The 23082-nt window shown below is 32.8% G+C and overlaps 1 protein-coding gene across 5 annotated transcripts in view; it reads right to left on the bottom strand.

The window, feature by feature from the left end:
- The window catches only part of LRBA (LPS responsive beige-like anchor protein), a 709727-nt gene that overhangs the window by 589913 nt on the left and 96732 nt on the right, over window positions 1-23082 (bottom strand). For all 5 annotated transcript variants that reach the window (XM_070261528.1, XM_070261527.1, XM_070261529.1 and 2 more), the window contains exons 8-13: window positions 22488-22607; window positions 20232-20378; window positions 4267-4464; window positions 3952-4085; window positions 2120-2228; window positions 1682-1834 (exon numbers count right to left, since the gene is read on the bottom strand). In XM_070261528.1, coding sequence (XP_070117629.1) covers window positions 1682-1834; window positions 2120-2228; window positions 3952-4085; window positions 4267-4464; window positions 20232-20378; window positions 22488-22607 — 861 coding nt within the window. The remainder of the gene's footprint in view (window positions 1-1681; window positions 1835-2119; window positions 2229-3951; window positions 4086-4266; window positions 4465-20231; window positions 20379-22487; window positions 22608-23082) is intronic.

Raw genomic sequence — 23082 nt, 5'->3', positions numbered from 1 at the left:
TAGAAAGCCTAAAAAGGAGAATTGGCATGAAAACTTAACATTAGAAAAGAGACTATTCTGAAAACAGTGGGAGACCATTACCTAATTTTATATGTATTATGTCATATTCTTTTTCTTAAAAAGCTCCCCCTGCCCCAAACTGTATGACCTTGTGGCCAAACAAACTTTGAATCTGCCCTTTGTTGTAACTACCTTGAAAATAAAATAAAAGTAGCTACAACCCCTCATGGATACACAAAGCAGACGGCTGAAACAGAGGAAAGTTTAATGTTACCAAATCAATTGCAAATTCTAAAGAGGAAATTAAAGAAAATTATTAACAAGGAAAAGTTAAGAAATCAAATGTAATAATACTAAGACCTTAAGGAAATGATATAATAAAATTTTTTAAATATTTCCCCACAACTAAGTATCTACTAAGAGGCTTTTTGACTACATCAAAAGAGACCCAAAGCCTTACAAATATGCTGCTTCATAAGACAAAAAGTGTCTAGCAAAAGGTTTAAAAAGTAATTTGAAACAATCTTAAAAAGAAATAAGACTGAAGGTCATAGAAGAGAAAGAGGTCAAATTTGAACCCAAAGATAAAAAGCTACAACCTCCAGCTGCCTCCTTTGATTATTTCCAAATGGCAATCAGAGTCAGCAGCTGTTTTTCTCTTTAACGTCTGAAAAGACAGCTGAAAATAAGATACTATGACTCTAGAATAGCAAAAAAGTCTGCAGAAATTTTTTTCTGACAACTAGAATAAGTATGTGCTATTCCAACCTAAATAATGATAAACACTGCAAGTGGACCAAAAAGAAGAGAGTAAGAAGAAATAATAAATGGGTTTGAAATAATACAACTTCTAATAAAAGCTACAGATAAGACAAATACAATTACACAATTTAATAAAAATTTCTGTTTCAAGTTCTACTTAACACTACCACTATTAATATTTTTAGGATAATTTAAAACAACACTGAGATTTATCAAAGGTTTTATTTATATACTTTATCACAAATTCAATTATGTTCACTTAGACATAATTAGTTTGTTGTTATAGTACTAAATAAATTACTGTGTACAAATATAATTTTATTTACTAATTTGAGTTAATGTGAAATTAAAATGATTAAATGAGACCAGTATGTCATGGAAGCTTCAAAAAGGATGACATTTCCACTATTTCATCATGAGTTCATCATGTTGTTGAAAGGAGTATGTGTGTAAGGAAGAGGGAGAGCGAGTGTGGTTAGTTAAGGGATGAAAAAATATACATATTTACATAATGTATACATACATATGTATGCATACATATGTATGTATGTATATCTGCAATAGAACAGAGCTATAGTTCATAGAAAAAATTATATTTACATTGGAACTGTCCAACTTTGATTTATATTTAGTAAATCAAAGTCTCTCTCAAGTAAAATTTTATTTGATTTAACAACAAAAAATAAAGAGTATAGCTCTGTTTTCTAAAACTACTGAGAGGAAGGAGGAGAGGTAGGGAGAGGGAGAGAGATACTGACTTGCAAATTTACCTAAAAAGATTAAAAGTATACTTAATCAAAACATGCAATACACTTATATCATATATAATAGCATATAAAAGAAAATCCTCGCAATTATCACTCTCCTCAAGCACAAAAACTTAGCGAAGACAGTAAAACAAAAGCAATATATATACTACCTTGGCTGGGGTATGAATCCATATAGCTGGGTTAAGAAGAATGTGATCACACAATTGCTTGAGTAGGGGCATCCCATTCTGCAGATTACTCAGATATTTGGAAAATGCAAGACAAAGTTCAAGTACTGCTCTGCTGACATGAGATTTGGAAGACTGCGAAGAAAGGTATTTCAAAGGTCACTATCAATAAAAGGCAAGGTAAATAAACTAAAGGCTGTCAATACAAGAAAAAAGTTGGCCAACAAACTATGCTCAAAGTTAAAGATGCCATGAGACTCAATATCACATTTCTCTAATAAAGCAATGGGGGCAAGGTAAACAACAAAAGGTTATTCTAATTTAGGTAATTTTACATAAGAGAATTTCTCAAACACTTAAGAGACCAAGTTCATGGCCTGCAAATTAAGAATCAAAAATGGAAAGCATTTCATACTTCACCTTTTCAAGACTATATCCTATTACCAAGAAGCCCTTGCAGGCAAGCATCTGCTCCTGCATAGCAATTGAGTTCTTCAACAACTCCATGATAAAAGCCAGCAAAGTTGAACTGTAATAAGCAAAAAGACAATGGTTTAAAAAAACATATTCTATTAAAAAACAACAGGTTAGATAGATGCAGTCTTTCATTCATGTTAATAAAAAGTTCTCAATTTCAAGGAAATTGAAGTTCTACTAAAACTGCCTCCAATATTATTTCAGGACTAGAATTTTAAAGTAAGACAAGGATTTACTCAAATATTTATTTCATATACTTTATCACAAACATACAAATAAGTGAATTACTTAGAAACAATATGACAAATATGGACAAAACAGAGAAAAATTAACAATGTCCAAAAACAAGTAATAAAATGGCTAACATAAGTATATTAAAGCCTTAAAGAATAGATGTAACTTAGATCAGCAAGTATATTCAATTTTGGAGGGTTAGCGGACAACCAGGGAAAACACAGGTGGAGCAAACAGACTAGGGTAGAACTCCTCAAAATGTGTTAGGGTTCCAGACTGGTCTAGTTTGAATGGAACAGAGTGTTCATAAAGGGGAAAATAAGAAAGTAGAATGGGAGACAAAATGAAATCCTCAAAAGAATTTTGTTTATTATTCCAATAGGAAAATAGTAACTCACAGTCGAGAAGACTTAAAATGAATAGGGGCCACAGTCATGCTCCCATCCTCAAAACTTTTAGAGATACTTAAAATGGAATGGAATGATGTCAGCTGTTACCTCCTTCTCAAAGGGCCTGAGAGAGTCCCACAAAGAAACATAGAGCATAACTGCCAGCCAACCTCCTCCATAAAAGTACTTTTAACTGTCAGCAGTTCCAATAAAGAGGATGAAAAATAAATTTGAAAAAAAGATAACCAAGAAAAAAAATAACTGAGTCCTGTTACAAAGGTTTTAGACCAGGATACAAAAATATTTTATGAAGTAGTAACATGTCAAGGATAATTATATTTTAATTTTTTTAATATAGTCAATAAATACTACATTTGATCCCATTCCTTTAAAAAATAAGCCATTTTGTTTCCTGAAAATAATCTCAAGAAAATTATTACATTATTAAGTATAGAGATTGATAACATACTTCAAGTTACGTATAAAAGTAGTAAACAGATAATTTTTAAAGGGAGAATGGAAAATATTTAAATTACTCAAATAATAAATTAAACATAAATATTTTACTATAGTTTCACTAGAATATACAGCCATGAAAAATTCATTTTGATATCCTCTCCAAAGTTTTATAACTTGTCCTAGAATTCATGTCTCTGACTTTTTTAGACTCAACACTACAACAGAGAAGACAAACGTGCCAAATATACCATCAAATAAAAATTTTAAAAATCCACTAAATCACCTATCATATATCATCAAAAATTTTAGATTTCAATTATTCACATGCAATCAATAATAATTAAGTATAAAAAGCCAAATTCCCATATTAAATCACTGCCAAACAATTTAAAATATTTTTAAATTAGAATTTAGACAAATGTATTCATTTTTGATAAATCCACTATCACTATTTTTAACTTTATGCAAAAACAATTTTGTTTTTTAGAACTTCCAGATTTTCTACTGCAAAGTAAGAATTTAAATTAATACTATTATTATTGATATGAATTTGTAACAACATTATAGTTCACAAATTTCTTTAAATTCTTTCAACCCTATGACAAATTTAAAAGGCAGAAAAAAACACTGCAGCTCAACAGTGATGAAAGTAATTCTCATACCAAATTAAAGAAAAAAAACAAAGGTACTCACCATATACTCAAGTCAACCTCATCAGATAAATATTGCCTATAATCCAACTGTGCAAAAAGTGGAAACAGCACTTGTACTCCTCCAATGGAATGCATAGCACTTTGTATGGAATGTGTTAAAACTGCTTTCACATCCTTATAAAATAGAAGACAGTAAAGATTCCAATGACTTATTTTCCAAAAAAATTAAAAAGTAAAGCATAACAGAAACAATAAAATATTACATTTCATGTGTTTAATAGAAGCTATCAAATGTGTCTCAACAATACATCAAAATTTACCATTAAAAATATTCTTAAAAGATTATAGCTAGTACCTGGAGCATGAGTGCATGCGGTGAATGAACAAAAATCGAAGGGTTGTCCTTAGGGGATGATTCAAGACAGAGCTGGGCATCTGTAGCACGTGGATTGTATGTGAACGCAATGGCACTAGAGAGCTTGCCATCGTACAATAAAAGTTTGTGATGCTCAGCAAGGAACAGGTCACTTTCTGCTTTGAATTTAAATGTACCCTAAGAATTAATAAAAAGTAGAACAGTTAAGACAGTAGGTCACAAAAATAAAATCTAGATACAAATCACCACAGATATGAAAATTTAAGGAGATGTACAACTGATCATTTTCCCAACAATATTAAATGAGAGGAACCCCGCACATTTAATTATTTCTAAAGAGGATTGAATTTATTTTAAAGATATAATGGAAATCAAGTCAACTTGACGTTAAAAGGTTACATTTAAAAAATGTTAAATTTAGTGTCCTATATAGTGTATTTTGTCTTTTTTCATTGTATTTTGCCTCTTTTTTCCACTTGTGGTAAAGAGTGTATTTTGTCTTTTTTCATTGTATTTTTGTCTTTTTTTTCCCACTTGTGGTAAAAAGCACATAACCCAAAATTCACCATCTTAAACATTTTTAAAAGTACAGTAGTGTTAACTATATGCACATTGTGGTACAACAACTCTCTAGGACTTACATATCTTGAAAAACTGAAATTCTGTACCCATTGAACATCTCATTTCCACCTCCCCTATCCACTGGCAACCACCATTCTACGTTTTGATTCTATGAGGATAAGTACTTCATATAATTCACCTAAGTGGAATCATAGAGCATTTCTTTCTATGACTGACATAAAGTCACAAGAAGATTCTTGTGTCACAAGGTTACAGTATGTGACAGGATTTCCTTCTTTTTTAAAGAGAAATAATACTCCATTGTATGAATATACCACATTTTGTTTATTTATCCATCCATGGACAATTAGGTTGCTTCAACCTCTTGGCTGTTGTGAATAATACTGCAATGAACATGGGTGCACAAATATCTCTTTCAGAGTCTGCTTTCAATTCTTTTGGATATATACAAAGAAGTAACACTGCTCAATCATATGGTAATTCTATTTTTAATTTATTGAAGAACCGTCATACTGTTTTCCACAGAGGCTGCACTATTTTACAATCCCACAGACAGTGCATATGGGTACTAATTTCTCAACACCCTGGCCAACATTGTTATTTTCTGAGGTTTTTTCTAATACAACCATACTAATGGGTGTGAGGTGATATCTACTGCGGTTCTGATTTGCACTTTTCTGATGATTAGTCATGTTCAGCCTCTTTTCATACGCTTGTTGGCCATTTGTATGTATATCTTCTTTGAAGAAATGTCTATTCAAGTCCTTTGCCCACTTTTGAATGAGTTACTTGCTTTTGTTGTTTTTGACTTGTAATTCTTTATATAGTCTGGATGTTAATCCTTTATCAGACATATGGCTCAAAATATTATCTCCCATTTTATAGGTTGCCTTTTCACTCCGTTCCTTGATGCACAAATGTTTTAATGCACAAAAGATTTCAAGCTCAATGAAGTCCCATTTGTCTATTTTTGCCTTTATTGCCTGTGTTTTTAGTGTCATATCCAAGAAATCATTGCCAAACTAAATATCATGAAGCTTTTCCTCTGTTTTCATGTAGGAGTTTCATGGTTTAGGTCTTATGTTTAAGTCTTTAATTCATTTTAAGTTAATTTTGGTATAAGGTAAGAATCCAACTTCATCTTTTCCATGTGGATATACACTTTTCAAAACACTCTGTTGAAGAGAGTAACCTTTCACCATTGCATGGTCTTTGTATCCTTGCAGAAGATCATTTGACCATAAATGCAAAGGTTTATTTCTGGATTCTGTTCTGTTCCATTAGTCAGTGTGTCTATCTTTATGCAAGTACCATGATGTTTTGATTACTGTAGTTTTGTAATATGTGTTGAAATTCTAAACTGAGACCCCTAAGATTCCATATGAATTTTAGGTTGGTTTTTCTATTTGTACAAAAAAATGTCATTGGGATTTTGATAGTAATTGTATTGAATTTGTACATTGCTTTGAGTAAGATGCATTTTTTAACAATATTAAGTCTTTCAATCCATGAACATGGGATGTCTTTCCATTTATTTATGTCTTCTTTAATTTCTTTCAGCAAGGTTTTGTACTTTTCAGTGTACAGATCTTATGCATCATTGGTTAAGTTTATTCCTAAGTATTCCTTTTTATGCTATTTTAAATAGGATTGTTGTCTTATTTTCCTTTCAGATTGTTCACTGTTAGCGTATAGAAACGCAAGTGACTTTCGTTGATTTCTATCCCACAAGTTTGCTGAACTTGTTTTTTGGTTCTAATAGTTTTTTATGAAATCCTTAGGGTTTTTTTACATAAAAGATCATGACATCTGCAGACAGAGATAATTTCCATTCATCCTTTTCAATTTGGATGATGTTTATTTCTTTTTCTTGACTAATTTAGCTCTGGCTAAGACAATCAGTACACACGTAGTATAGATGCAGTGAGAGTGGGCAAAAGACAGGCAATAAAATCACTTGTAGGGTAAAAGTATAGTAAAGGCAACAGATCAACTACCTGGGAAGGTAATACGAAGGTTAAAAGACAAATGTACTAAAATTACCTATTTCAATGATAAGAGGGTAATGGATAGACACACACTAAACAAAAGACTATATATGATGTGAAAAACATAATGTGGGAGGAGGGAGGTGAAAAAGTAGAGCTTTTAGAAAGAGGTCAAGCTAAAGAGTCTATCTACTCAATATAGACTGTTACATGTAATGTATTAAATAGGATCCTCATGGTAACCACAAACCAGAAACCTATAGCAAGCAGGAAAAAAAGTAAGACAAAAGAAATCAAACATATTACTAAAGATAGCCATCAAACCACAAGTGAAGAGAGCAAGAGAAAAAAAAAGGAACTGAGAAGAACTACTAAAACACCCAAAAATAAGGAAAAAGTGACAAAATGGCAATAAATACATATTTATCAATAGCTACTTTAAATGTCAATGGATTAAATGCTCCAATGAAATGCCATAGGGTGGCCAACTGGATAAAAAAACAAGATCCATCTATATGCTGCATACAAGAGACATATTTCTGCTCTAATCTTTATCACTTCCTTTCCTCTGCTAACTTTGGATTTCATTTGCTTTTCCTTTTCTACTTCCTTAAACTGTAAAGTTAGGTTATTGATTTGAAATCCTTCTTTTCAAGTAGGCATTTATCACTATGAACCTCCATCTTAGCATTGCTTTCTCTGAATCCCATAAGTTTTGAAATGTTTTCATTTGATTCGAGATATTTTCTAATTACCCTTATGATTTCTTCTTTGACCCATTTTTTAAGAGTCTATTGCCTAATTTCCACATCTTTGTGTATTTTTCAGTTTCATTCTGCTATTGATTTCATTCCGCTATGGTCAAAAAAGATACTTGGTATGATTTCACTATTCTTAAATTTGTCAAGACTTGTTTAGTAGCCTAACATGTGATCTATCCTGAAGAATGTTCCATGTGAGCTTGAGAAGAATTGTGTATTCTACCGTTGTAGGATGGGGTGTTCTGTGTGATTGTCAGATCCAATTGGTCTATATGGATCTCTGCTTCCTTAGTGATTTTCTGTATGGTTGTTCTGTCCATTATTGCAAGTAGAGTACTATAGTATCCTCCTATTATTATGTTTCTGCATACATCTCCCTTCAATTCTGTCAATGTTTGCTTCATATATTTGGAAGTGCTGATGCTAGGTGTACATATTTTTAATTGTTATATTTTCTCAATGAACTGATACTTTTAACCATTATATAATTTACTTCTTTGTCTCTTGTGACAACTTTAGACTTAAAGTCTATTGTTTCTTCTCTCTTTTGGTTGGCATTTGCACGTACTATCTTTTTCCATCCTTTTGCTTTCAGCCTATGTACATCCTTAGATCTATGATGCATCTCTCCTAGACAAAATACAGTTGGATCTTATTTATTTTATCCATTCATTTCTTTTGATTTGGAAATTTAATCCATTCACATTTAAAATAATTACTGAAAGGAAAGGACTTATTATTAACATTTTACTAATACTAATTTGTTAATTGTTCATTGCTTTCCCTTGTATTTCATCAATTTTTTGGTATTTACATAATTTGATCACTTTCTCTTTTTATTTTGTGTAACTTCCATAAGTTTTTTTTGTGTGTGTTTACCTTGGGAATTACATAAAACATCGTAAAGTTACACAATCTATTTTAAACATAACAACTTAAACTTCAATTGCATATAAAAATTCTACTCATTTCCTTCACCACCACCCCATTTTACATTACTGATGCCAAAAATTACATCTTTTTAATATGGTGTATCCAATGACATAGATTTAGACATTTTCTATTCTTTTGTCTTTTAATTCCATACCGGAATTATAACCAATTAATGCACCAATGTTATAATGCTATAGAAGTCTATATTTGTCTATATATTTACCTTTACCAAAGAGCTCATATTTTGTCTTTTAAGTTAGTTCCAAGAAATTACAAACAAAATTTTTCAAAAATTTAACTATAATCACATAAAGCCAAAAAGAACATCTTTTCTGACAGCTTGTGAATTCTGATTCAATAATGCTATAAAAACAAAATGTGAAACAGGAATAGGGACATTGTCTTTACCTGTCTGACTTTTATGTGAAACAGTCAAAGGGCTATAATTAAACATATCACTTTGATCATTTTTTTTCTAAAATTTCTACCTCCTAGGTAAACTATTAATAATCTGTAAGCATTTCACTTTTTTAATTTAATTAAAGCTAATTATAATGGGAATTTTATCACTGCATGAGTTTAAAATAACTGAATAAATGGTTTTGGGGGAAATGCCATTTGGGCCACCTACAAAAGCTAACCTATTTGCCAATTTTTACAAATAAAAGTCATATGGTTTGGGAGATTATATAATCCATTTTCCAAAGGCAGAAACTCAAAAATTACAAATAAATTAATTTGAGTCAAAAAAGTTAATTTGTGGCACAGTATAGATCAGAAACAAGATCAATTAAAAAAATAATTTACTCTCTGACTCTGTTCAAAGTACTGTATGTCAATATTAGCAGGTACAATTTTTGAAAAGACACAGTTCAACAAACATTTTATCTCCTATTTTGTGTGGAATTTAGAAATGAATCATTCCTACTCACAAAACTAAACTAGACTAAACCAATCTAAACACAACTAAAACTAAGTATTTGGTATATTTCAGGAATTGCTGCAAATATTATGGAAATAATATTCATGTGCAAATACTATTTGATGTAACTAATTAAAATAAAAACAATGCCCTTCCAAAGGACTTAAAGCAACATGGTATTTTACCAAACAGTAAAAACATACAAAAGAAGCACTCTACCCTTCATTTCATTTGAAAAACATACTTTTCAATCATTAAAGTTCTTAATCAATTGCAATGTTTTAAAGGTTTTTGCATTTCTCTGCTATCTTAATCAAGTTTTCAGGAATTCTCTAAAACATGGATTATACTACACAATAGATTTCTACAGTAATAAATAAGAAAAGCAAGGAGTAACTTTATGATCATCAATTTCTCACTTCATGTTATTTTTTTGTTTTGTTTTGTTTTGTTTTGTTTGTTTGTTTTTTTGGAGGAAGATTAGCCCTCAGCTAACTACTGCCAATCCTCCTCTTTTTGCTGAGGAAGCCTGGCTCTGAGCTAACATCCGTGCCCATCTTCCTCTAGTTTATACGTGGGACGCCTACCACAGCATGGCTGCCAAGCAGTGCCATGTCCGCACCCGGGATCCGAACCAGTGAACCCCGGGCTGCCGAGAAGCGGAACGTGCGAACTTAACCGCTGCGCCACCAGGCCGGCCCCTCACTTCATGTCATTTTTAAGTACAGTTTTATCATTACCTGAACACACAAGTGAGGAAAATGATAGCAATCCATATATTAGAAATGACTATCAATAAGAACTTGGCCTAAGTTACATAAAGTACTATTATCCACAATTATTTCTACATATTTATCATTAAGCTGCCTCTCTGGGCCTCAATATATTTCATGGATAGGAATATAAACTATGACCAACTGGGATTATCTCAGGAATGCAGATTGGATTAACATCTAAACGATCAATGTAATACACCATATCAATACAAATAAACAACAAAAATCACATGATCATCTCAACAGAAGCACAAAGAGCATGTGACAAAATCCAACAACCCTTCACAATAAAAACATTCAGCAAGCTAGGACTAAAAGTGAACTTCCTCAAATTTCAAAGACCATCTATAAAAGATCAACAGCTAACATCACAGTTGACAGTAAAGACTGAATACTTTCTCCCTAAGAACAGGAAAAAGACAGGGACATCCACTTTTACCACATTTTTCTTTCTTTTCTCCTTTTTAATTTTGCTGTGGTAAGAACACTTAACGGGAGATCTACTCTTCAAATAAATATTAAGGATATAGAACAGCATTGTTATCTATAGACACAACATTGGACAGTAGATCTCTAGAACTCATTCATCTTGCATAACTGAAATTTTAATACCGATTAGCAATTCCTTGTCTCCTGGCCGCCAGTCCTAAGCAACCACTATTCTATTCTTTGCTTCTGTGGGTTTGCTATTTTAGATATCTCATATAAGTGGAATCATGCAGTATTTTTCCTTCTATGACTGGTTTATTTCACATGGCAAAATGTCCTCAAGATGCTGTAAGAGAAGTTCTAGCCAGAGCCATTAAGCTAAATAAATAAATAAATAAATCCAGATCATAAAGAAAGAACTAAAACTATACAATTTACAAATGACATAATCTTATATATAGAAAATCCCAGGAAATCCACACACACACACATACACACACAAATCACAGTCAATAAACTATTACAACAAGGTTGTAGTATAGAAGATAAATGCATAAAAATCTATTTCAATACCAGACACAAGCAAGAAATAACCTGAAAATAAAGTTAAGAAAGAATGCCATTTCCAATAGCACATAAAAGGAGAAAATATGTAGGAATGAATTTAACAAATAATACGTTCTCTGAAATCTACTAAGAAAAATAAAGACGATCTAAATAAATGGAAAGATATCCCATGCTCATGGATTGGAAGACTTAACACTTTTAAGATGACAAAGACTCTCTAAATTAACCTACAGATTTGATGTAACACCTATGAAAATCCAAGCTGCTTTTCATGCAAAAATTTGAAAACATATCAAAAATTCACATACAAATACAAGACACCAAGAACAGTCAAAACAATCTTAAAAAAGAACAAAGTAAGAGGACTCACACTCCCAAATTTAAAAAATATATTTTACAAAGCTACAGTATTCAAAACTGTGTGCCACCAGACTAAGGACAGATATGTTCAATGGAACAGAATACAGAGTCAAGAAATAAACATTTATATTTACAGTTAATTGATTTTTGATAAAGGTGTCAAGAAATACAATAGGAAAAGAATATCCTTATCAACCAATGATGCATGGACAACAAGAAATACAAATGCAAAAGAATGAAGTTGCACCAAATACAAAAATTAACTCAAAATGGATCAAAGATTTAAATGTAAGAGCTAAAACTATTAAACTTTCATTAAAAAACATAGGAGTAAATCCTCATGAACATGGATTAGGAAATATTTTCTTAGATATGACACAGCACAAATAATAAGAAAAAATATAGACAAATTGGACATCGTCAAACTTAAAGAAATTTCTGCTTCAAAAGAAAACATCAAGAAAGTGAAAAGACAAGCCATGGAATGGGAGAAAATATTTGTAAATCATATATTTGATAATGGACTTGTTTCTAGAATATATTTTAAAAACTGTTAAAGCTGAGGCTGAGGGAAGGAAGAATGGGGAGTTGTTCAATGGGTACAGAGTTTCAGTTTGCAAGATGAAAATAATTCTGTAGATAGATGCATACAATGTGAACATACTTAATACTACTGTACTGTACACTTAAAAATGGTTAGAAGTGGTAAATTTTATGTGTATTCTACCACAATATAAAAAAAACTTTTAAAATTCAACAAAAAGCTCAATTTTTAAAAAGGAAAAGGATCTAAATAAATGCTTCTTTAAAAATATACCTAAAAATAACCTATAAGCACACAAAAAAGGCTCAACATCATTAGTCATGAGGGAAATGCCAATCAAAACCAAACCACAATGAGATACCATTTCACACCCTCTAGAACGGATATAATCAAAAAGTCAAACGATAACACATGTAGAAGAGAGTAGGGAGAAACTGGAATCTTCATATACTGCTGTGGGAATGTAAAATGATACAACCACTTTGGAAAACAATCTGGAAGGTTCTGAAATGATTAAATACAGAGTTACATATTACCAGCAATACCACTCCAGGTACAGACCCAAGAGAAATGAAAACACACGTCCACATATAAACTTGTACACAAGGGTCCACAGCAGCTTTATTTATAATATCCAAAAGGTGAAAATAGCCCAATGTCCAACAACCAATGAATGGATAAAAAAGTGTGATATATCCATTCAATAAAATATTATTTAGTAACAAAAAAAATGAAGTATTGATGCATGCTACAACATAGATGGACCCTGAAAACATCACACTGCATGAAAAAACGTCACTCACAAAAGATCATGTATTGTACTATTTCATTTGCATGAATTGTTCAGAATAGACAAATCCATAAAGAAAGTGGATGAGAAGTTGCCAGGGACTGAGGAGGTGGAAAAATGGGGAGTGACTGCTGATGAGTATGGTGTTTCTTTTTTGGATGAACATAATGTAACATTAGAGAGTGGTGATAACTGCACAACTTTGTGAATATACTGAAAATCACTGAATTGTATATATTAAATGGGTGTTACAATACATAAACCATAGCTCAATAAAGCTTATATTTTAAAAAGTCATTCATACCAATGGCTATTCTGAGACCCATTAACAAAACTTTAAAACAAAATTCAAATAAATAAACTTCACTGAAAGTAATCTACTGACTAGCAGAAGCAAGCCCAACGCTATTTAAAGAAAATCAACAAAATCCAGACACCTATGTGATAAAAATCATAACATCCATTATCCAATACAAAATTAATGAACAATCCAACAAGCCTGAAGTAACCAGGAGAATGTCAGTAAATAAAAATAGACTCAGAAATACAGATGATGAAATTAGAGGAAAAAGACATTACAACAGCTATTAGAGCCAGCCCTGATGGCCTAGTGGTTAAAGTTCCATGTGCTTCACTTCAGTGGCCCAGATTCGGTTCTCGGATATGGAACCACATCATTCATCTGTCAGTAGCCATGATGGGGTGACAGCTCACATAGCAGAACTAGAAGGACCTACAACTAGAATATATAACTATGTACTGGGGTTTTGGGGAGGAAAAAAAAAAAGAGGACGATTGGGAACAGATATTAGCTCAAGGCGAATCTTCCCCAGAAGAAGAAAAAGAAATAGCTATTGTAACTATGGTCAAGTATTCTTGTTTTTAGAACAGCTGTATGGAGAAAAACAGATGATAATGAACAGAATCAAAACTTAGAGAGCAAAAAACATGATATGAAAAATTTACCTGATGGAATTAATAGCTGATTAAACACTTGATAAGGAAGGATTAACATAAATATTGCAAAGAGAACACCACAAAAGAAAACAATTTATAAATCAGGCAAAAAAAAGCCAGAGTCTCAATGACCTATATGCTTATATCTAAAGGTCTAAAATAAATATAATATGAATTCTGGAAGATTAAAAAAGACAGAAAATATATTTAAATAATGGCCAAAACATTTTCAAATTTGACCAAAACTATGAACCCACAAATCCAAGAAGTTCAAATAATCTGAAGCAGACTAAGCACACACACACAAAAAGCCCATACCAATATATACCATATTCAATTTCTGAAAATCAGTGATAAAGAGTAAATCTTAAAACAAGCAAGAGAATGGGGCTGGCCCCATGGCCGAGTGGTTAAGTTCGCGCGCTCCGCTGCAGGCGGCCCAGTGTTTCGTTGGTTCGAATCCTGGGCGTGGACATGGCGCTGCTCATTAAACCACGCTGAGGCGCGTCCCACATGCCACAACTAGAAGGACCCACAACAAAGAATATACAACTATGTACTGGGGGGCTTTGGGGAGAAAAAGGAAAAAAATAAAATCTTTAAAAAATAAAAAAAACAAAATAAAAAAAAAACAAGCAAGAGAAAAGACATATTACATACAGAGGAAGCAGTATAATAAAGACCACGCACTTCTTGTCAGAAACCATGCACGTCAGTTAACAAAAGAACATCTTTTAAAAGCTCAAAAAAGAAAACTCTCACCATAGAATTTTGTAAACAGTGAAACTATTTTTCAAAAATGAAAGCAGAAGAAGGCTTTATCAGACAAATAAAAGATGAGAAAAGTCATTAACAGTGAATCTCCATTACAAAAAATATTAAACTTATTCAAATGCAAGGAAAATGATATGAGATGGAAACATTAATCTACACAAAGACAAAGTGTCCTAGAAATGGTAAATACATAAGTAAATACAAAACACATGATCTTCCTCATTTTTAATTTCTTTAAAATATAAGTGAATGAATCAAAAATAAAAATGTAGCATGGGAACAAAAATATATGAAGAAGTAAAATTTATGACAATAACAAAACAAAGGACAGGAGGGGTAACTGCAGGAGTATGTTGTATGTTACACTGTACAGTATCATTTGTTGGTAGACTGTGATAAGTTAAAGTTTAAAAAATTACTAATAAACCAAAAGTAGAAATAAAATGGAATACTAAATAATATGCAATTAATCCAAATCAAACCAAGAAAAGAGAGAAGAATCAAAGAACAATGAGAGAAACAGAAAACAAAAAGCAAGACAGTAGATTTAAGTCACACAATACCAATACAGTCATACACCACTTAACAAGAGGGACACGTTCTGAGAAATGCGTCATTAGGCAATTTCATCATTGTGAGAACATCATACAGTGCACTTACTCAAACCTAGATGGTATACCGTACTAAACACATGGGCTTTATGGTACTAATCTTATGGGACCATTGTCATATACGTGGTCCACTGTTGACCGAAATGGCATTACGCAGCACATAGTTGTACTTACATTGAATGTAAAGTCTGTGAACACTCCGATTAAAAGGCACAGATTGTCTGGCTTGATAAAAAAGCAAGACTCATTTTTAAAAATGTAATATATTTCTAATAAAAACTCTTCAGAAACTAGAAATAGAAATTTCTCAACTTGAAATGATATCTATAAAATATGGATGAATGCTTTCCCCATGAAATCAGGAACAAGACAAAAATGTCTACATTTGCCACTTCTATTTAACTATTTATACTGGAGGTGCTACCCATTGCAAAGGCCAAAAGGAGAAAAGGCATAGAGATTGGAAATGAAGAAATAAAAGAACAGTCTACATGAACAAATGCGTAGAAAATCATAAAATAACAACAACAAAAAAGCTAGTAAAACTAATACCAAGTTTAGCAGGGTCTTAGGTTAAAAAGTCAATAAACAAAACTCAATTGTATTTCTATATACTAGAAACAAATGTTTGTAAATTGACATTTTAAAATATACTACTAATTATCAAAAAAATATGAAATACATAGAAATACCTTTAACAAAATGTATGCATGGCCTGTACAATGAAAACCAAAAATCAATGCTTGGAGAAATTAAAGAAGACCTAAGTAAACAGAAAGACATATCATGTTCACAGATGGGAAAATTCAGTATCAGTGAGATGTCAATTATTCTCTCATTAATCTACACGTTAAATAAAATACCAAATAAGACCCCAGTAGACTTTTTTATAGAAACTGATAAGCTGGTTCTCAAATATGTCTAAGATGCAAAGGGCTAAGAAAAGCCAAAATGATTGTGAAAAAGAAGAATACAGTGGAGGGTTTTAGACTTCCTCTTTTCAAGACTTACAATGAAACTACAATAATCAAGAAAGTACAGTATTGGCATAAGTAAAGACATATAAATCACTGAAATACAAAAGAGTCTCAAAGATGCCAAGGTAAGGCAATGGAGAAAGAATGGTATTTACAAAAATATACTGTTGCAATACCAGGATATCCTTATGAAAAGAAAAAATGAACCTCGATCCTTACCTCATACCATACACAAAAATTAACTCAAAATGGGTCACAGGACTAAATATAAATACCAAAACTATAATACTTAGAAGAAAACATGAGAAAATCTTTCCAACCTTGGAACAGGACACAAAAATCATGACAATAACCGAAAAAAAATAATAAATAGGAATTCATAAAAATTAAATTCCTCTGCTCTTCAAAAGCCATATTAAGAAAACCAAAAGGCAAGATACAGACCAGTGGGGAAATATTTGTAACTCAAACATGTAGTAAAAGACTTATGTACAGAAGCTATAAAGAAACCTCAAAACTCAACAATAAGAAAACAACCAACCAAAAATAAAAAACTTGGGGGGGGGGGGGGTGGGATTTGAACACACACTTCACAAAAGAAGATGCAAAAATGGCCAAGAAGCAATGAAAAGATGCTCAGAATCTCTAGACATTACAATAATGGAAATTAAAATCAAAATGAGATACTGCTGCCAACTCAAATGTCTAATATTTAAAAAGACTGGCAATACCAGGTTTTAACGAAAATGCAGAGCAAGTAGAAAGCTCATATGCTGCTTGTAAAAATGTAACATTGTACAACCACCTTGGAAAAGAGGTTGGCAATTTCAGTTGCCTAACCACTTAGTAATTCCACTCTTACATATTTATGAAATAAAAATGTGTCTACACAAAGATCTGTACACCAAGATTCATAGTAGCTTGTTCATAATAGCCAAAAACCAGAAACAGCCCAAATGTCCATCAATAGATAAATGAATTAAAAAATTGTGGTATTAAAAGGGCATCATCATGATGGCGGCAGGAGAGGATTCTTTTGTCTCTCCCCTTCAACCTATAATAAATAAAACATCCATAATCCAACAAAGGCTACATTGTGCAACACACCAAGACACAGTAAAGATCCACACATCAGCAGCAGTGGAGGCAGAACCCCATGATCCCAGGCCCTGGCCTCAGCTTGGAACCTGGCAGCAGTAGCAGAGGTGTGCACAGGATTCCTACATCCCAACTGCAGGGGCACCTGTGAACACAAGCTAACAGGCAAGAGCTGAGATGGTGCCCCACAAACCCAGCTCCCTCCATACCATTTCCCCGTTTCCCCACCTTGGCTTGTGACCCAAGTAATTCCGGACAAGGGAACCCTCATACACTGCTGGTAAAAATGCAAACTAGTGCAAGTACTATGGAAAACACTATAGAGATTCCTCAAAAAACTAAAAATAGAACTACCATATGACCCAGCTATCCCACTACTGAGTATCTACCCAAACAACTTGAAATCAACAATCCAAAGGAACATATGAACCCCTATGTTCAATGCAGCATTATTCAAAGTAGCCAAGACATGGAAACAATCCAAGTGCCCATTGACCGATGATTGGATGAAGAAAATGTGGTGTATATATACAATGGAATACCACTCAGCCATAAAAAGACAAAATCATCCCATTTGCAACAACATGGACAGACCTAGAGGGTATTCTGTTAAGTGAAATAAGCCAGACTGAGAAAGACAAACACCATATGATTTCACTCATATGTGGAATATAAACAAACACATGATTCAGTGGTTACCAGGGGAAGGGGGGTGGAGGGGTGGGCACAGGGGGTGAAGGGGCGTGCTTATGTGGTGACAGACATGGAATAATGTACACCTGAAATTTCACAAAGATGTTAACTATTATGAACTGAATAAAAAAATTTTTTTAAGGTAAAAGGGAAAAAAGCATCAAAAATAACTATAACCACTTCAATTTGGTAACAAACTCACAACACAAAAAGGGTAATTTGTGTCAACAAAAACATAGAAGGGGAAGAAGAAAAGGACAGAACCTGTATAAGCAAATGAAGGTAAGAGGCAATCAGCAGAAAAAGGACTACCTTAGCTATGAGAACGTTTACACAAACCACATGTTAACGACAAAACAAAACTTCAGAATAGAATCACAAAACATAAAGAAAGAGGAAACTGAGAAACACACAGATCAATGGAACAGAATTAAGACCCTAGAAATAAACCCATACAGTCATGGCAGCTAAGCTTCAACAAAAAAGGCAAGAATATACAATGGAGAAAAGAAAGTCTCTTCAACAAACGGTGTTCGGAAAACTAGACAGCCACATACAAAACAATGAAAGTAGACCACTATCTTATACCCTACACAAAAATTAACTCAAAATGGATTAAAGGCTTGAATGTAAGACCTGAAACCATAAAACTCCTAGAAAAAAACATAGGCAGTACACTCTTGACATGGGTCTTAGCAGTATCTTTTGAATATCGTGTCTCCTCAGGCAAGAGAAAGAAAAGAAAAAATAAACAAATGGAGCTACATCAAACTAAAAAGCTTCTTCACAGCAAAGGAAACTATGAACAAAATGAAAAGACAACCTACTGAATGGGAGAAGATATTTGCAAATCATACATCCAAATAAGGGGTTAATATCCAAAACATACAAAGAACTTATACAACTCAAAAACAACAACAAAAAACAATTAAATTAAAAATGAGCAGAGGATCTGAACATTTTTGCAGAGAGGATATTATACAGATGGCCAAAAGGCACATGAAAAAATGTTCAACATCACTAAGTATTAGGGAAATGCAAATCAAAACTACAATGAGCAAAAAAAAAAAAACCTACAATGAGCTATCACCTCACGTCCATCAGAATGACTATTATTAAAAAGACAAGAAATAACAAGTGTTGGAGAGGATGTCGAGAAAGAGGAACCCTCATATACTAGTGGTGGGAATGTAAATTGGTGCAACCACTAAAGAAAACAGTACGGAGATTTCACAAAAAATTAAAAATAGAACTACAGTATGATCCAGCTATTCCACTTCTGGGTATTTATCCAAAGAACACAAAAACACTAATTCAAAAAGATACATGCACCCCTGTGTTCACTGCAGCATTCTTCACAACAGCCAAGACTTGGAAACAACCTGACCTCGAGGGTATTATGATAAGCAAACTAAGTCAGACAGGGAAAGACAAATACCATACAATTTCACTCATATGTGGAAGATAAACAAACACAGATACAGAGAATAGATTCATGGTGTCCAGGAGGGAAGAGGAGGTAGAGGGAGAGCATCATGGATAAAGGGGCTCGTGTCTACAGTAATGGATGGCCATTAGACTTTTGGTGGGGAACATAATGTAAGTCTATACAGAGGATGAATATAACGATGTACACCTAAAATTTATACAATGTTATAAATCAATGTTTGTATTTTAACAATTTAGTAGTCATTTGAAAAAATTAATGCACAAGTTGAAAGAAAAACAATAACGTTTCCTTCCTTATTATATTAGCAAAATTATTTACTAAAGGGATGGAGACACACCTTGGGCACTGTACGAATTCTCAAACTCTGCAGTCAGATTTCATACCTCATCCTCATTTCCTGTTCCACATTGCTTTTCACATGGTATTTGCTCTTTACCACAGCAACTATTGAAAACTTAGCTATGCAAAGATATGACATCATCAAAAGAAATGCAGCACGAACTAAAGTTGAAATTTGAGCTAGCAGTTTGCACCGTGCCCCACATACGACAAGTACACTGTGTTTCCCTCAAAAATTTAAAGTAGCCTTTGGAATCTTGAGATTTCCATGCAGTGCCCCCTGGGTACTCTGACACACAGTTTGGTAACCCAAGGTAAGTTGCCCCATGCATCACCCACTTTTAAATCAAGCTCAACTAACAATAGTTAACCAGTGAACAGCAAGTAAATTACCTTGTATCCCAGGCCCAACTGATAAATAGCAAAAATCTGAGCTGCATTAAGTGCTTCACTAAATAGGTAAACTGCAGTCATCTGACCACAGAATACTCTATTAGCATCTGCTGTTTCTGACGAGCCCAGGAAACATTTATCAAAGGTCTGTAAAAGAAAACAGAAGATTTTACTAGAGAAAAACAAAAAATTATCTCCTTCAAAAATAACAACAACTTCTATTGGTATAAATGTTTTGTCCATTCTAAACTACAATCTGAAGAGTTTAAAATAATTCATTTAGCATTTCACTTCATTCATTCCTATCCGGTGTAGCAATCCAGAAAGACATCACAGAAAAGGAGATAAGTTTTCCAAACTACAAAAACAAAACTTGATGACAAAGTGGAGGCAGGAAATAGAGAAATCATTATGGACTGTGAAGGTTCACACTTGGGCAACCAAAGAACCAGACAGAAGAGCATAATTTGGAGGAAGAAGGAAAATCACAAGGTTGAAACATAATGAATCTACCTTTTCTGTGAGCTGGTATGGATGGAGCTAACATGGATGAAGAAGCAACTGCCAACAGAGTTCTGTAAGTTTGATGAGAAGTGAAAACTATAGAGATAGGTTTTCTGCAGACATCAAGATATAGATAATGGGTGAAGTTGTGGGAGTAGACATAATCTCTCCAAAGGAATATGTAAATCCAGAAAAGCAGGTGTATGTTTTTCTTCTAACATAAAATCTTAACATCCAGGTTGCAAAGATCACATTTTAAAAACCCATGTGTACAACCAAGGGGGAAAGTAAAGTTCTTCTCATCTCTTTAAAAGTATCATTTTATACCACAAAACCATTAGAAAGAATGTTGAAAAATATGTATGTATTAACAATAGGAAATACTAAAAAGTTGTTAACACTGGGTTCGGAAGACATACCATCTAGGTCAAATCACTACTTCATATGTTGCTGATCTTGGCAAGTTATTTAACCTTTCTGTGCTTCAGTCTCAGCTATAAAATGGAGATTATAATAGTACTTATCTTGCAAGATTAGGGCTTTTAGAAAATAAAGGTATTTATTAAAATGTCTGGAATACAAAGAAGCACTCAATAAAGGTTAATGTAAGAAAACACAGGTTAAAAAACAATACACATATGTGATCTCATTTTTGTATTAAAAAAATAATGGGAGCTAACCTCTATTGAGCCTTTATTCTGTACAAGGCACTCTGGTAATGGATTTTTGAACAGCATCTCATTTAGTCATCACATTAACCTTCTGAGACAGGTACTATTGTATACCCATTTTTAGGTGAGAAAACTTAGACCTAATAGATTAAGTAAGGTTATATAGTCACTTAGTGACAGAGCTGAGATTCAGTTTACCCTTTACAATAACTTCAGCTCTTAAAGTTAGCATTACACAATATGTAAATACGTATAGCATAGGATATGGAAGGAGTTAAGGGTGAATGGGTGGTACGTTTTGAATTCATTTTCCTGATCTGTATTTTTCAAGGTTTCTATTAAACAACATAATTAGAGGGCTGGCCCCGTGGCCAAGTAGTTAAGTTCACACACTCTGCTTTGGCGGCCCAGGGTTTGCATCCTGGGCGCAGACATGGCACCGCTCACTAGGCCATGCTGAGGCGGTGTCCCACATGCCACAACTAGAAGGACTCAGAACTAAAATATGTACTGGGGGATCTGGGGAGAAAAAGCAGGAAAAAAAAAAAAGATTGGCAACAATTGTTAGCTCAGGTGCCAATCTTAGGGAAAAAAATGTAATTAGAGGGAGAAAAAGAACATTTGAATTTAATTCTAACCTATGGATCTCTTTTTCAATCCTGAAAACATTATAACATCATAATTTCTATATTGGGTATGAATTATATGCAAAATTTACAAGAATGCATCATCTAACTCATTCATAAAAATGATCAGAACCCTGTATTAGAGCTTCCAAGTTTAATTTGATCAATGAACCAATGACACAAATACTTCAAATATATACCCACTGTTACCTATAAATCCTGATCTCAACCCTATCCAGAATAATTTGACAACAAGGACTGAGTAATATCTCATGTGATACATTAACATAGTTCTACACATTTAATATATTAAGATGCTAGCCAAACTACAACTATAAAAATACGCCAGTGTGGTATTCTAAAATTTATATTCAATGTAAAATATATTTTTCTTATTTTAAAAGTTCATGATTGTGAAATAATTTTTTTCATTGTAATATCTTTAAACTACTTACATCACTGGTGTTGACAAACCATGTTATCTCTCCATAGGAAGCTAGCTCACCATTCACATAACATCGTAGCTCACTGTTCTTCCATCGGTTATAAATGTGCACTATAGTTACCATATACCACTGAAAAAGCAAAAACCATTAAAAAAAAAAAAAAAAAGATAATACCCAATCCAACTCAGCCACATTGACAACCACAAGTAAAAATTAAATAATAAATTACAATTAAATCTAAAAATAAAATAAGACTACCTTGACCAAACTCAATATTCAACCTCTAGAACAATATTTATTCAGGGGAACACTCAATGGATAAGAATTTAATTGTCAAATTATTTTTCCAAGTTTTTCTTATGAAAATTTTAAAATATACTCCAAAAAACTAAAAAGTTTAGTATAAATACCCTCTTGCCCACCACCTAGATTTCACAATTATCAACATTTTGCCATATTTGCTTTATCTAGCTATTTCCCTACTATATATGTATATAAACCATTTATTAATCTCTAAATTTTAAACTATAAAAGAAAACATACTACTACTACTACTATAAGTACTACTAAAATAATTGCCATTGATATTTTCCCCTTGTATTTC

Source organism: Equus caballus, chromosome 2 (genome assembly GCF_041296265.1).
Source record: "Equus caballus isolate H_3958 breed thoroughbred chromosome 2, TB-T2T, whole genome shotgun sequence".
NCBI lineage: Eukaryota > Metazoa > Chordata > Mammalia > Perissodactyla > Equidae > Equus > Equus caballus.
Note: the sequence above shows the minus strand (reverse complement) of the source record. Positions and strands in the feature narration are given on the sequence as shown.